The sequence below is a fragment of the Leptodactylus fuscus genome, chromosome 3, assembly GCF_031893055.1.
Source record: "Leptodactylus fuscus isolate aLepFus1 chromosome 3, aLepFus1.hap2, whole genome shotgun sequence".
In the NCBI taxonomy this organism is placed as follows: domain Eukaryota; kingdom Metazoa; phylum Chordata; class Amphibia; order Anura; family Leptodactylidae; genus Leptodactylus; species Leptodactylus fuscus.
In genome coordinates this window covers 92,447,390-92,464,178 of record NC_134267.1, presented here as the reverse complement: position 1 = coordinate 92,464,178, position 16,789 = coordinate 92,447,390, and the positions used below count along the sequence as shown (strand labels likewise).

At 39.2% G+C, this 16,789-nt stretch overlaps 1 protein-coding gene across 2 annotated transcripts in view; it reads left to right on the top strand.

Annotated features, from left to right (window-relative positions):
• The window catches only part of MOXD1 (monooxygenase DBH like 1), a 57,595-nt gene that overhangs the window by 22,774 nt on the left and 18,032 nt on the right, over positions 1–16,789 (top strand). For both annotated transcript variants that reach the window (XM_075266627.1, XM_075266628.1), the window contains exons 5-6: positions 13,790–13,969; positions 15,023–15,125. In XM_075266627.1, coding sequence (XP_075122728.1) covers positions 13,790–13,969; positions 15,023–15,125 — 283 coding nt within the window. The remainder of the gene's footprint in view (positions 1–13,789; positions 13,970–15,022; positions 15,126–16,789) is intronic.

Here is a 16,789-nt window from a genome sequence, read left to right as displayed (position 1 = left end):
TTCACACCAGGGAGGTCAGCTGACTAATCAGGCCCTAATAACAGTCTGAGCGTGAAGACTAGCAGGGTGGCACCACACTGACAGAGTTGAACTGTCCAGACCAGACCTCCAAAGCAGGTACTGTGCCACCTGTTGTTGTTGCCAAGGTGGGAGACTGGTAGCCAGTCTCCTGTATAGTCAGGGGGAAGTTTCCTTACGTTTAAGTTAGTTTCTCAGCTGAGAAGGGTTTTGTTTTTGTTTATCCTGTGGCTTTGCAAAATCAGTGTATGTGTTACATGTGAATAAAGCCTGAACCTGTGTGCAATCCAGTGTCTGTGTCCTTGTTTCCTGCACTGCTACAAGCATCTACCTGAGCGATTCAAGGGATTCTATCATTAGATTTAGGCAAATTTGCCTAACGACATGTTGGAATAGCCTTTAGAAAGACTATTCCAGCCCTACCTTCTTTCTTTAACTTTTATCTGGCATCGTTTTTGAAATACTTTATTCTTATATGCTAATTCTGTGCATGGAGCACAGGGGGTGTTCCCCTTGTGCTCCGAGCACAGTAAATCCCCCCATGCTCTGTAGTGTGAAGTGCTGCTTCCTATGCAACACAGAAAAGAAGAGAAGGATATCAACACATGAAGGGGCATGTAGCAGCGAGAGAAGGCAGGATACTGGATATGAAGCTGCTGTACTCGGAAAATTGGATAAAGTGTCTGGGTTGGTCTCAACTGTACTCCAACAGTTTCCAGCTGTAGCTAGTGTTTCCAAGCCCAGTGGCTGAGAGTAGAAGTGATGTCCCATTTGTGCCGGGTGATGGCTGCAGCGAATCACAGGTAATGGAGGTGATAGTTTCATAAATGTCACATCACTGCAGTCACATACTGTTTCTGAAGAGGAGAGACATTGGCTGCAGCGGCCAACCAGCACAATGGGAAATCATTGCTGTCTTCAGCCAGGATGGGGGAAGAGAGCATAAACGGAAGATGGAGGACTTAGAAAGGGTGAATTTTGTATCATACTGCCCTATCAGCAACAAAAGTAAATGCTTTATAAAAGATTTGGACCACCTCTTTAGCTTTGACAATAACAACCAGGTTGATGGTATACTAGTTTCCTCTGTAAGAATCCTGATAAATGCAGTTTCAGTTCACACAAACAGACACCAGACAGATCCCATTATAGTCAATGGGGTTCATCGGGCACTTTTTGCATCCACTGTTTAAGTGGTCTGTGTGTCCATTGACATGTCCTTTGTCGACAGAGTAAACAACAACACACTTGTGAACATAGCATAATGCAGTACTATAGTGATACATCCACAATTTTGGGGGGGATTTATTATGGTAGTCAGAAATATCCAAAGAACATACATGGAATGGCACAGCCACAAATCCTGAAATCAAGTTATGGCAGGAGATGGCCGTTTCACAAACATTGCATTTTCTCTGACCCTGATACTCAAACATGTGAATTTCCTCAGTATAAGAGTGTTCCTCCTGTATGTCACTCAACCAATGACGTTGGGCACATGTGCACTGTAAAGAGCCTAACACTGTGCTGGGACCCAAGTCTGTAGTGTGTGTACAACATGCATCATCACTAGAGATGAGCGAACAGTAAAATGTTTGAGGTTCGATATTCGTTTCGAGTAGCCCCTCAATATTTGACTACTCAAATCGAATATCGAACCCTATTATAGTCTATGGGGGGAAAATGCTCGTTTCAGGGGTAGGCAACGTTCGATCAAATCATACTTACCAAGTCCACGAGTGAGGGTCGGGCTGGATCCTCCGAGTAGTCTTCTCCATGCAGCGTCCCCGCGGCATCTTCCGGCTCTTCATTCACTCTGCCAGGCATCGGCCTGGGCATAGCCGACTGCGCATGCCCACACTACAAGCGGACATGCGCAGTCGGCTCTGCCCAGGCCCGATGCCTGGCAGAGTGAATGAAGAGCCGGAAGACACCATGGAGAAGCTGCACGGAGAAGACTTCTAAAGGTAGGAGAAGAACCAGCGTTGATTGGCCGACTGTATAGCATTCGGCCAATCAATGCTGGTTCTGCATCGAACTTTTACATTCGAATCTTAACTTTGAACAGCTAGTAGTATTTGATCGTGTACGAGTATTTCAAATACCGTAGTATTCGATTGAATACCTACTTGATCGAGTACTACTCGCTCATCTCTAATCATCGCCATGGAACATAGAGAGAGAGAGAGAGAGAGAGAGAGAGATGATCAATCTGGATTACTCTCTGGCCATGTCATTTAGTGGTCATTTATACGATCTTCATATGTTGTCTTGTAGCTGGGTGTGTCAGGCTAGACCTATCAGCAGTTACTTAGACATAGTTTGGAAGAGTACTCCCCTGTTCCTGAGATGTAATGAGGATAGGAGATATTAGAAGCACATGTCTATAAATGTCATTTGATCTAATATATGTGGAGACACACTGCATCTGCCTCACATCTCTACATCTGTACATGGACACTAGTTTCAATATTGGAGGTGGAATATTTCATCCATTTAGTATTTATGAACATTGTGTTTTAGCCTTTGAATAGGTTCCATTTGTTTTCCTTTTCTGTCAATAAGAGGTCCAATCGTCTTCCTGCTCTACAAATGTCTCACCTTTATTATTTATCCTTCTGAGCCCTAGAATTTATTCATAAGGGACTTCAATCTTAACATAGGGGGGATGGAAACTCTTATAATGTAGCGGGATATTTGTTGTGTCTAATCCATCCATAGTAACTGTAACCAAAACATCTAGAAACTCCAAAACAATGCCGCTCGTCTTGGAAGTGAAACTCTTATTCATGACATTAGTTTAATTCAAAAAGCAATTAAATCATTAAACTGTTGACCCAAACCTGACCTCTATAAATACATCATCCACATAATGCAAATGTAGGCGTATATATTTGACAAAGAATATACATAAAAATCTTCACAATGCAATACAACAAAAAAGCAAGCACAAAAATAGCCGAATAAAAATTGTATTAACAGATAAAATGTAAAATATGTAAACATACATTAATGGGACCACAGAAAAATAACAAACAGACCCCCCCCCCTCAGAAAAAGCAACAGTAATAAATATATCTAAGCAAGTAGCAACTACACATACCCATATATCTCAACACATCATGCAAAGTGCACATATACAAATGGGGCAAGTGTGAATAGAAATTTACATATAAACCAAGTGATGGTGGTACTTTCCACTCTCAGGATTTGACATTGATGTATGTTTACATAATTTACATTTTATTATGTGTTAATAAATTATACAATTATTATTCGGCTATTTTTGTGCATGCTTTTTTTGTTATATTATAATTTAAATGATAACAGCATGTTTATTCGATGAGCATTATTGGCCCATAATTTTTGTAGTTTGTTTGTATCTTCAAAATATACCAAAAATATTTTTGCATATGTGCATGCTACTGGCGTAATCACTGCGGTACCATTTACATGAATATACTATTTTCCATCAAAGACAAGGGTATTGCTGGTAAGAATCAGCTTAGCTGAGTCACCAACAAACTTATCTCCACACCTAACTTATTCGCATTGGCCAGAATTTTGCTAATGGACTCCAATCCATAGTCATAGGTAATTCTTATATAGAGTCTCTTTGTTTCCATGGGGATGCCACATGTGGTATGGACAATACAGAGTTGGGTGCCGATGCAGTGTTGTGATCTTTGCAGTGCACATGCACCCAACGTTATTGGTTGAGTAATGCACAAGCGGGACACTTGTACCAGGTAAGTTCACATCTCTGTGCAACAGGGCCAGAGGAAGCGCAGTGTAGGTGATGGCCGTTGTCTGTGTTCTCTCCATTTGCTGCAGTTTTTATGTCCTAGTTGGACTAAAGGTGGAACTTTTACAGTAGCTACATACATATTGCTCATTTTATTATAATAGTACTGCAATATATATATATATATATATATATATATATACAGTATATACACACACACAAACACTATATTACTACTGTACTATACAATAAATATAAGGAAGTGGGTTGATATGTGGAAAATTGTATTTGCAGATCACTGGCCAAAACTGGTTAGAGTATTCCATTTATGATAAAAAGTCTCATTCATTTGCTAAAAATTCCATGCATTCTGAATATAGCCCTAATATCTTCACTCCAGACCCCATCTCACAGTCCTAGATGTCTTCTTCTGAGTTCATTCTAGCTTCTCGTCTGCAGAATTTCCCTAGACTTTCTGTAATCTTTTCCTGTAGCTATGTCCAGGCTGTCATCTATGTTATTTGGAACATAAATAAGGATAAGACGCTAGCTAATCTTTCCCTCACGAAGGATACTTTTGCACCATATTCTGAAGAGTTTGCTTGACATATGTGCCAGCAGCCCTCCCGGTGTAAGCATCAAACGTTAGGCAACAATCACCTCACAGAGGCCATAAAGTGTCTTTGTGGCCTCTGTCAAGGTTATCTGTCAGTATAACTTTTTTCTACTGTATGGAGTTCGCAGTACTGCTATACTGTGGCATCTGCCAGAGGCATCTGTTGAAGTTCTACAAAATCCTCTCCCCAGCATATATCTCCGACAGACCTTGCATTATGTGTTGTAAACGTATCTGTAGGCTAAGGCCGCACATTGCAGAAATGTTGCGTTTTTGCAATACCGGTAAAATTACTGACATTTCATTTCAACTCATCCGCATATTGAGGAAATAAATGCAGCATGTTTTATTCCCACAGCGTTTGTTTTTTTTTTTTTTTTGCTGTGTCTCACTAAGGCCCGGTTCACATCTGCGTCAGTAATTTGTTCGGGGGAGTCCACATGGGGACCCTCCTGAACGAACTACTGAACGCATTGGCAAGAGGTGTGCAATGAAAGCACAAACATCTCATAGACTATAATGGGGTCCGTGTGCTTGCGGCACAGTCTCCGCACATAACATTCGGACAGAAAAGTAGTTCAGGATCTACTTTCCTGTCGACATGACTCGTGCAGAGACCGTGCGTAAAGCACACGGACCCGATTATAGTTTATGGGATCCATGTGCTTTCACTGCACACCGCTTGCCAATGCGTACGGTCGAGCGTTCGAGGGGTCCCCACAAACGGATTACCAACGCAGATGTGAACCAAGCCTAAGCGGGGCCATAGTGTAATGCTGCTATTGAACAAAATCTCTCTTCATTCCTTGTTTCAGTGTCTTAATTTTTTACAATTGCTTGCAACATAAATGTAAGATGTTATAGATCTTGAATTAAGTATATCTTTACACCATGAGAGGGATAGAATTGGGGTTATACCAAACTACATAGTGAGGCTGGTGTTACACACAAACATTTTTTTTTTTTTTATAATGTAGATTGTGAGCCCCACATAGAGCTCACAATGTACATTTTTTCCCTATCAGTATGTCTTTGGAATATGGGATGGAAATCCATGCAAACACGGGGAGAACATACAAACTCCTTGCAGATGTATTTTTGCCCATGGCAGGATTTTAACACCAGGACTCCAGTGCTGCAAAGCTGCAATGCTAACCACTGAGCCACCGTGTGGCCCCATTACACACAAACACAACAGCATGAAGGAGAAATGTAAATTCTTATATTATATTTCCTATTCATTTTAAATCCTAATTTGGTGCAAAAGGCTGCCGCAAAAACAGCCACCAGCTGCGACGCTAGCCTGACAAATTCCAAAGTAAGACAAACCCGAAATTTGTAGCTGTGAAAAATCTACTTCCTGAGTCAGAAACTGAAGACAGAAGAAGGGATAATGTGTTTCCAGTTACAATGTAGGCATTGCTAAACTACTTCTATTTTGCAGAGAGCAGATTTGTTGATTTGTAGTCTGCTTTTAATTAGAATATTTTGTAATAAAGGGATTTTTGGAGTCTTTATTGTGGTACTCCACAGGAATGCCAAATAGTTCAATCAAAGCAGCAAATTATGTGATTTTCCTGGTATTTGCATGTATCTCTTGTTTCCTAAGAAGAACATATGTGTGCTTTAGTTACATGAAGATCTAGCTTGTTCTCTTTGCCATTAGTGGATCTTTATGGTGTCAATATTTTGTCTGCCTTAAGCTGCATTCACACAACGGATGATTTAACGGAGCAGCAGCACATAGCAGCATTAAACTCAATGTCAGTGAATGGGGGACCTTAATAAAAGTCCAATTTTTTTCATCAGCCACCGCTTGAGTGAAAGACACCTGTGAAAAATGGCCGTTTTACACCTTGTGTGTATGTAGCCTTATATTCTATCTATTACTCCAAGAATATGCAAATCTACAAATTGAAATTCCATTCTGAAATATGCTTAAGAAAAAAAATCCATCCAAGTGAAAAAGCTACAATTCTATCATTATTTTTTTGCATTTTGTTACACTCTGTATTAAATATTACACAGAAGCATTGTCCAGCGGGTACTGCGATTACGGCAATACCAATATTTATATCGGATTTATTATATTTTACTTCTATATTTTATTTTATATGCTATTTTTGGAAAAAGGTGAAGTGACAAAACACATTAATTTGTGCACTGCAGTATATTTTTTATTTTATGCCATTCACCATATGGGGTAAATAATTTCATTTTTACAGATGTATATACACAACGGAATATCTAGTATATTAGTATATTTTTTTACTTTGTATGTTTGCTTTATTTATTTTTTTAATAACTCATAAAGGGTTTTCTTTTCTTTTTTTTTTTTTAACTTTTTATTATTTATGATTTCCCTTTGATCTCATTGCCGGGATCCAAAGGGTTGAGGGGGGTAAGCCATCTCTCCCCCAAACCACTCAGATGCTGTGATAACTATTGATTATGCCATCAGAGTGGTTAAGACACCATATTCGGAGCATTTCCCAATTCCAGCAGCTAGTCCTGGGTCCCATATGTAACACAGCTGAGACACAGAAATCATGCTGCAGATCCTGACACCGACATACTATTATGGTGCTGAGCATTACCTATATGCTCAGTGTGATGTTATAGTATGGCGCAGAGTGTGAAAGGGTTAATAGATGTTGCTGTAGTTTTTGATATGTTTAGACACCTTTTTTCTACATTGAATTTTTCAAAGTTGGTGAGTGAGTCGCATTAATATTTTACCATGCACATGTAAGCAGAAATGGCTGATATTTTTGGACGTTAAAGTCACACCTTACATGGATACGTTGCCAGCACTTAAAAGACTCATGCCAGGTCCACTTAAAGAGGACCTTTCACCGATTTGGGCACAGGCAGTTCTACAGTGTTGGCCAAAAGTATTGGCACCCCTGCATTTTTGCAGTTGAGAAAGGTCCCAGTGTGGACCGATACGTGGTGTACTGCTTTTACCAATAAAAGGACGTTTTCCATCCATACAAGTTGCTATATATATATATATATATATATATATATATGTAATTATTATTTATTTATTTATTTATTTATTTATTTATTTATAATGTTCTAAATGTGACTTGGAAATGTTTTTTTTTCTAAATATATTATTTAATGTGGAAACTGGTGCTATAAGGATATGTACATAACTAGAAGATTTGTTGCAAGGATTTCTACTCCAAATGTCTGAATAAGATTGTTTCAGCAGTATATACCCTCATTCTATCTTATGAAAGGGAATGGAGGGTCCTAAGCAGGGGATCATCTTCTAAGACAATCATATCCTTTAAGAGGACAGGAAAGAGGTTGTTGCCATGCTGTAACTCCTTTACTTAAATACTGACTTCTGCAACTAAAACGTCACTGAATAGGAAACAAAAAGACACTGTCTTGTTTCATTAGGAGAATGTGTCACTGTAATGAATTGCCTAGAACTTCTTGACTATAATGTGTGGCTCATTAAGACATAAGATTCTGATGATGTAATTATTCTGTATGAACTCACTTTTGCTCTCGCTGCAGTAAGTCTGCAAACTGCCTGTGCATCTGCTGGACTCCTAAGCACAATGAAATAATACAATGGACTCCTACATAAGACAATAGTACGCAGAGCATAAACAATTTGGGTACAAGGGTATGTTCATAAGATGGGACGTGAACAGGTATATGAGGTGGACTTTCTCTTCAAGTTCCTCATCTCTTTCCGTCCTCCTGCAGCTTTGAAACAGAGATTGAGTGAAAATGAATGGGACTAATCGGCAGAATATCTCATCATATCTCCTAGAACCTGCAGCAAAATGAAGCAGGATGTTTATATTTTTCAGAGTCCTGCTTTAGTCTCTGTTATCCATTGTATACAATGGGAGGCAGATTAAGGACAGAATTTGGTGCTGAATCAATGCCAAATTCCTCTATGCAAACTTAACCCTACCTGCACATGGAGTTACGCTCCGCTCATTCTGAACGTAAAACTCGTTCAGAATGAGTGCGTAAAAACCAGATCCCATCACATTGAAAGCAATAGGGAAAAAAGCCTCCCATTTATTTCAATGCGTAGTATTCAAAATAGAAATCAATAGAAATCAATGGGGTCTGGTTTTTACGCGCTCATTCTGAACGAGTTTTACGTGCAGAATGAACGGAGTGTAACTCCGTGTGTAGGCTTATAGTATATCTGAGTGGAAGTAAAAGTGAGTTCAAAGTTGATAATGATATAGTTGGTGCCTCCTTAGCTATCATGGTGACTCATTAGTGGAAATATGCTTAAAAGGCAAATGCTTAAGCAGCAGTGTGTACACCTTGAGGAAAAGAAGTTGGTTAAGAAATGGCATTCACCATTCTGCAGTGTTTTAAAATTACATTTAATGAAGAGTTCACCTTCTTTTTTATAGTTCTCACATTTTGATAATGTATTCCTAAATCTATATTTTGTCTGGAGTCTGGACCTGACTCATTAGAGAACCAGAGGATCCTTTGATGGTCCCAAATTCTGACACAAAAATGGGTCCCAGAAGTTCCAACAATGAGCAATCAATTTGGAGGTGGCTTTACAGCAAATTGCATGGCCAATTTCACATATAACTTATTAGACCTTATGAATAGAGATGAGCGAACAGTGAAATATTCGATATTCGTTTCGAATAGCCCCTCAATATTCGACTATTTGACTGTGCGCTGAACCCTGCTACATCTGAGATGCAGCAGAGCTGACTGTGCACTGAACCCTGCTACATCTGAGATACAACAGAGCTGACTGTGCGCTGAACCCTGCTGCATCTGAGCTGAGCTGCTGCAGCAGAGCTGTGTCAACCCTGCTACATCTGAGATCGGACCACAATGGAGTCTGTTGTGGACCCATTTTAGACTCCGACTCCTCCGGCAGAACCAGCATTGATTGGCCGAATGCTGTACATTGTATAGCATTCGGGCCAATCAACGCTGGTCAATGCATTCCTATGAGAAAAAGTCAGCTCCTGCATAACGCAAGCTGACAGGGATCCCAACGAGATAGAGCCCCAAAGAGTTGTTTGAGTAACATTCCTACCTAAATAAAGCTAATTCCTAGCTAACCCTGCCAGTACATCTATCCCTGTCTCACAGTCACATAATTCAGTCTCATTCAGTCTCATTTTTAGCAGATAAAATACCATTATATATGGTATTGAATTGTTTTGTAAAGAGGAATGGTCCAAAATACCTTCATCCAGGATCCAGGAACTGATTAAAAGCTACAGGAAGCGACTAGAGGCTGTTATCTTTGCAAAAGGAGGATCTACTAAATATTAATGTCACTTTTCTGTTGAGGTGCCCATACTTTTGCACCGGCCAAATTTTGGTTTAATGCAGGGGTGCCCAAACTTTTTCATAGGACTATATATATATATATATATATATATATATATATATATATATATATATACAGTATATATATGTCATTACAAAGAAACATCATTCCCTAAATATGTTATAAATGGTACTTGTTTGCAGAAACTTCCTTGATCAAACATTTAAGCACCATTTGCAGTAGCAGAAAACACAAATATAACTCAAAAGGATTTTTGGTATTTGATCTAACTGCTAACCCACTGGTAAATGCTCCTCTTGTGTTATTTCACATGCAAGATAAAAGGGTTAACATGAAAAAAAGCAAAGTGAAATACTTTGTTAGAACATCAATTGACTAGCGGAGATTTGGAAGACTTAGAAAAACAACATCAATAGATTTCGAACAAAGATATGTCTGTTTTGGGCAGATGATTGTTGTTGCAAGAACCAGTATTAAGGGATTTAGATCTTAACTTTGGCAGTGTCCTACTGCTTTCCAAATATGTCTTTGGATTATTATGTACAGTTCACAAAGAGGGCACAGTTTAGTATAGACTCACTTTGGGTAACTTTATTAGCTTTATTCCTCTCTGCATAAACCAGGTAATATTTAGTAGGGAGCTGAGGTGTGGTACTGAAGTTATAAGTATACAGTATATTGAGTCTGAACACTATGTTCTCAAACTCTGTAATGTACTGAACATGTATGAAATACATATATATATATATATATATATATATATATATATATATATATATATATATAGCAACACAGTGGCACTGCAGCGCTGGAGTCCTGGGTTCGAATCCCGACTGGAACAACATCTGCAAGGTCCCGCCTGGAACAACATCTGCAAGGAGTTTGTATGTTCTCCCCATGTTTGCGTGGATTTCCTCCCATTCTACAAAGACATACTGATAGGAGAAAAGAAATGTACATTGTGATCCCTATATGGGGCTCACCATCTACATTAGAAAAAAAAAATCTATAAATAGTTAAAAAGTGTTCCACTGAGTCACTGTGACTGGCAGAGGGCAACAAATAGTTCAGTCCATGTTCTGTTCTCATGCTTGGACAGTCAGTAAGGAGCTGTAACATTGTCTTCTGTATAAACTGTTCCATGCTCATTTCAACACCATTAAAATAGAAAACCATTGCTGGACCTACTTTAAACGTTGAATTAGGGCACTGGATGAACAGACATTCTCTAATCCAATAATAGTTTGGAAATATACCATGTAGCTGTAGGAGAATTATTATTATCATATCCTGCTGGGCAGCCAGATGACTAAAAAATCCTGGCATAGACCTGCAGATCCAACAAGAGAGTCTAGGCATCCACTTATATCTGTATGATGTCAGCGGACATACGATTCTAAGGACGGGGTTTTGAAATAACATTTTTATTAAGGGCATTGACAGAATATGGGTTGCTGTAAGCAATTATATTCTGTTGAAAGATCCACAAAGCAAGCACAAACAATTTGAGGTTCCCTAAAAAATTTTAAAGCTACCGTGCTGCTCATATGATAATAATAATAATAATTAATGATAATAATATTGTGTAAGAATAATAGGAACTATGCATGTACCTGGTTGTATTAGCCAGTCTACAGGCCTCAACCCAATTGAACACTTGTGGCTGTAGTTGAAGCAAAAGATGTATTCGTACCCAACGTTAAAATTGTAGAAATTCGGCTACCAATTTTATGCAAGCAAAGGAAATAAGGGGTTGAAATAATAATAGAATTTTTTATCCCCCTATAAAAACTGTAACTCTAATGAATAATTATAATCTCCATACCTAACTAATGTGATAACTAGGACCAATTACAGATTGGCGTAATATGGGAGGCAGGTGTTTTGTCTGTACTATGGGTGCAAAAAAACCCCACCCGCTATCATGTCATCTGAAAGCTGCTAAAAATGGTCTTCCTTGGCAGACCTGCAGCAGAATCTGCCAAAAATCAGTGGAGAGGAAAGTCCTTCACAAAGGACATACAACATACTGTATTCCTAAAATAGGTCATATCTATCTTGATTTGGTGCTTGTAATTAGCCAGCCCCGTCACAGATGGGAAATTTCAGAAAGGTTAGGGGTACTTCATAAATAGATCGTGGACAGGACCCCCTTTGTCAGATACCTAGAGAGGCAAACAAGCTTGCCATCTATCCAATCCTTCTGATAATCTCCATGGCCAGGCTTAAAGAGAGGTCTATTTCTCTCTGGTGTGAGTGGTTTGGATATATTGATGTCTCTTCTACCATAAGTGGACAGGTAGTGGCAGCTATTGGTGTGGTTGTGCGGATGTTGGGGTAGTTACACTCCTTTGTATCTTAATACGATTGGTGAGTGTGAAAGCGGAATCACATCCAGGGTCGCACATGCTTGAGTGGCGAGTGGGTGTTTGGCGCCCCCTGATAACACAGTTGTCTGCTTGTATTGTAATAGCAATGTAGCAAGGCTAGCAATGATAAACATGTGAAATCTGCCATAGCGCAGATGAATACAATTCTGAGTAAAACAAAAGAGAACACTGTGAGACTAAGTAAACCAAAAAGTAAGTGTTGACTATTTATTTGTGCATGTATGCTTGCCATTTGTGTTTTTTGTCCTTTTTTGGGTATTACTGATGGCCCAAAGGAATTAGTATATTAAAGCAATTTTCACTTGTCTATGTACAATACTGAGCAAACATGAAAGCGATTCTGAGTCACTGGAGCTTTTATATACAAACCTGTTCACAATTTGGTGGCCTCTTTTTCTGTAAATACTGTTGGTGAGCCAAAAATGACTCATGACCAATGATGATTTATTTATTCATTTACACTGGTCTGGCGGATTCATTCATTCATTCATTCTTTTTGCTTCATACCCATAATGTTTCATAGTTACCCATAATGTTTTGTTACTTAAAGGGGTTGTCCAGGATAAAATTTAATTCCTACATTAATCTAAATACCCTCCCCCCACTTTCTACATTAAATAATTTATCAAAAATGCACATTTACCCATATCCCTCGGATGGTCATGTGACTACCCAAGGGAAATTTTCTGGTTACTCGGAGTCGATCCATTACCCAGTTTCCAGAAACAGAACGTCACTACTATTTCCTCCCCTTTCCACATCCACTCCTTTATACTTACCTCTCTTCTTCCAGGCTTCTTCCTGTAGGACAGCTCCTCCCCCTTTTTTGGCTGCCAGTATGTGCAATAGTCCCAGCGCTGCTCTGTGCTCTGCAGGCGATAATCCACTTCTACTTTGGTCGTGTGAGCAGCTCCCAAGCCTGCACAGTAGAGGTGGATCGTCAGCTGCAGAGTACAGAGCAGTGCTGGGACTATTGTCCCGTCCGCAGTCAGAAAAGAGGGAGGGGCCATCCCACAGGTGGTAGCCTGGAAGGAAGAGAGGTAAGTATAATGATATGGTATGAAGGTGGGCTGAGTTAGTTGGGAAAGGCGAGTAGTGGGCAGTATAGATAGAGTGACAGGGAGGGGGTGTATGGGAGGGAGGTAGAATGTGAGACAGTTGGGGGAAGGTGAGAGGGGTTAGTGTGGAAACTGCACAGCAGGAAGCTGCATCCTGTAAACAAATGCAGAAGATGCCAGGAGCTCGCAAAGACACCCAGAAATCACTCAAAACACTGTTAAAGGTATTTGTGTGCATTTATTAACCTATAATAGCAGTAACAGACCTTTTTAAAACAAAACAAAACATTTTTTTTCCGGAAAACCCCTTTTATACATGCTTTGCTGTGTACTGAAGGACTTCTGACACTATTTGTCTTCATTTCATTACCAGTTTTGATTTGTAACATCTGCTTCCCTTTGGACAAACTCACTGAAGATTACATTTGTATAATGATGTGCCAAAAATTCATTTATTCCGCTTAACATACTTCAAATTACAAACAAGCAATGGAACCAGAATGAAAACTCATGTGTGAATATGGTGCTTGAATCAAATCAGTCTGTTCTTAAATTAAGCATTTCTTCATGATCTATGGTATTTGCTGTTATTTTATTGTTGTATATCACAAAATTCATACTAAAGGAGCTGCATGGCTTTTCTAGGTTGAACCACTAATACAGAAAGGTCACGAGAGCTTGGTTCATCATATATTGCTATATGAATGTGAAAGAGACGCTGGTGACACAGTACTTGAATATGGACATGAATGCTATCACCCCAATATGCCTGATGTATTTCTTACATGTGAAACAGTCCTTTATGCTTGGGCGATTGGTGGGGAGGTGAGTAGCAGAAATAAATACATAGTAATAAATATAATACTTTTTCTGTTTTTGATAATCAGACTAGTAATGTTAATAAAGTTACCAGAAACTATTCACACTGTACCTTCAAACATACATCATAATAAAAATGTACCCCTGATAGCTGCCCTAAGTGTAGTGAGGAGAAGGGTTTGCAGCACTAAGTACATATTGTCTGACAATGAACACTGGATAGTAAACTCTGTTCTTAGAACCCTGGTTTAAAAAATACCACATTATGTCACATATCACAATGATGCTCAAAGGGGATGTCCAGGAATTGGAGCAACCTGTAGGGCAGCACGGGGGAGATTTCAAAAACAAAGCACCCAGCACTCTGTTGTCTGCTGTTGGTGTCTATTTTGTCTTATGGCAGTGATGCGTTGCCAGAATTCCTGAGCCTAAGCAGTGACTGCACCAGTGACGTCACCCAGATATATCACCGGTTCCTTATTAGTGACCGATGTGGCCATTGATGGGTCTCAGTGGTCACGTAAGACACAGGACATTCAGCATTGCTACACTGGCATGAGGCTGAACAGACACTAACATCTGACAACGGAGCACGTGGGCATTTTTTTTTTTTTTTAATGTAAACCTTCCCCAGGTGCCCCTTGGATTGCTTTAATTCCTGTACAATCCCTTTAAATTATATAATATTAAAAATTCTTTTAAGATTAACATCTACATGTCCGCATTTCACTTATTATGTTGTTCACTAAAAGGGTTTCCCATGTGGGGCATCTTTTCTTTAATCAAGTATATTTTGTTGAACGTATTTTCAGACATTCCTTCAACAAATATACATAAAAACAATACATAAAAAATAGGATACACGAATAACAAACTGGCCAGACATAAGCATCATCCCCCCCCAAACCGATATAGTTCATAAAAAAGAAGCTGCCCCAAGAGAGAATACCACACATGTCCTATAGAATAGAAAACCACATTACTCATAACAACCATTCTTTTGCAGTCTAGTGTTACTCTTACAGTTTCTTTCTTTGCTTTCTTTTTTCTTCTTTACAGGGTTTTACATACCCACCTCATGTTGGCCTATCCATTGGAACACCAACAGACCCAACATATGTTCTTATGGAAGTCCATTATGACAATGCACTTCAACAGGGAGGTAATGCAAAGACTTTTACAAAGATTTCAAATTATTATATATTTTATTTTTTTTCTTCAAGAGGATCGGTAAGTAAATAGGGCCCGTTACCGGCTGGAGTAACTCCAGCCGGTAACGGCCTATTAAGAAAAGAAAAAAAAAATTCAGTGGTAGCGGCTGTCACCAGGCCCCTAATGTCCCAGGCCCTGTGGCAGTCGCTACCTCTGCTACCCCGGTAGTTACGCCACTGGACCTGCAGTCTATCTCAAGACAGAGGGAAAGTGAAAGTTGTTTTAGCAGAGTGAGGAGGAACAGGGAAACAGACAGAAAAACCTATGTCAGCTCATATCAGGCTGATAGGATATATTCAAAAGTATCTTACGTGTACTTGCAGTATTGATTTCTGCAAATTTTGTTTAAATTATTTAATACTTGTAGGATGCTTAATATGATTCTAATAAGCATCCTACAAGTTGGAGAGCAGAGAACTTTTTTGAATATGCTTCCAGGCTTGGACCATACCAGTGCAACCTACCACAAGCATTACATTCAAAGTGGAATGATGTTTAACCCCTTCTCTCACCATGATGTAATATTGCATATTGAAGCGGTGAAACTTGCTGCATGATGTACTAAAACATCATGTCAAAGGCGCTGGCAAGATCGATTAGATAAACTGGCAATCTGTATACATTGCAATATATGAATATGTAGTGTTTATTTGTGTATCAAAAAGCCTCTGGTTCATGTAACCTAGTAGGACAACATAAAAATGTTTTTAAATATTCGAAAGTATTAAAAATAAACACAATCCCCCAAATTGCCCCTTTTCCCTAATGAAATTATTTCTAATGTAAACAAAGCAAAATTTTCCATATCTCACCTCCATAAAATATGGGAAGAATATGCAAATCTGTCTTCCATGATGTAATTAGAAAGTCAGAAGCTGCCTCATTGTTGCAAACCAATAGAGGGCGCTCACTGGAATGTGCAAGCCTGTCTTCCCTGATGTAGTTAGGATGACAGAATTCCAGTGAAATAACCCAATAAAGGCTGCTCCCTTTAGCATCATGCCCGACCTTCCAAGAGGCCTTTATTTTGCAATGACGCCGGGATTATTACCAGGTATAGTCTCTCAATCGAGGATGGCCATTCCGATGTACTTGCATCTCATCAGCTCGATGTAGAGAGGACTATAACCTGGTAGAGGCGAGAGGCTTAGAGAGGGTTAAGGGGATATTGTCACTCCTTAGGGAGAGACCACCATATACAGTGCCTACAAGTAGTATTCAACCCCCTGCAGATTTAGCAGGTTTACACATTCTGAATTAACTTGGCATTGTGACATTTGGACTGTAGATCAGCCTGGAAGTGTGAAATGCTCTGCAGCAAAAAAGAATGTTTTTTTTTTTTTTTTTTTTTTTTTTTTAAATTGTGAAAAGTTTATTCAGAGGGTCATTTATTATTCAACCCCTCAAACCACCAGAATTCTGTTTGGTTCCCCTAAAGTATTAAGAAGTAGTTCAGGCACAAAGAACAATGAGCTTCACATCTTTGGATTAATTATCTCTTTTTCCAGCCTTTTCTGACTATTTAAGACCCTCCCCAAACTTGTGAACAGCACTCATACATGGTCAACATGGGAAAGACAAAGGAGCATTCCAAGGCCATCAGAGACAAGATCG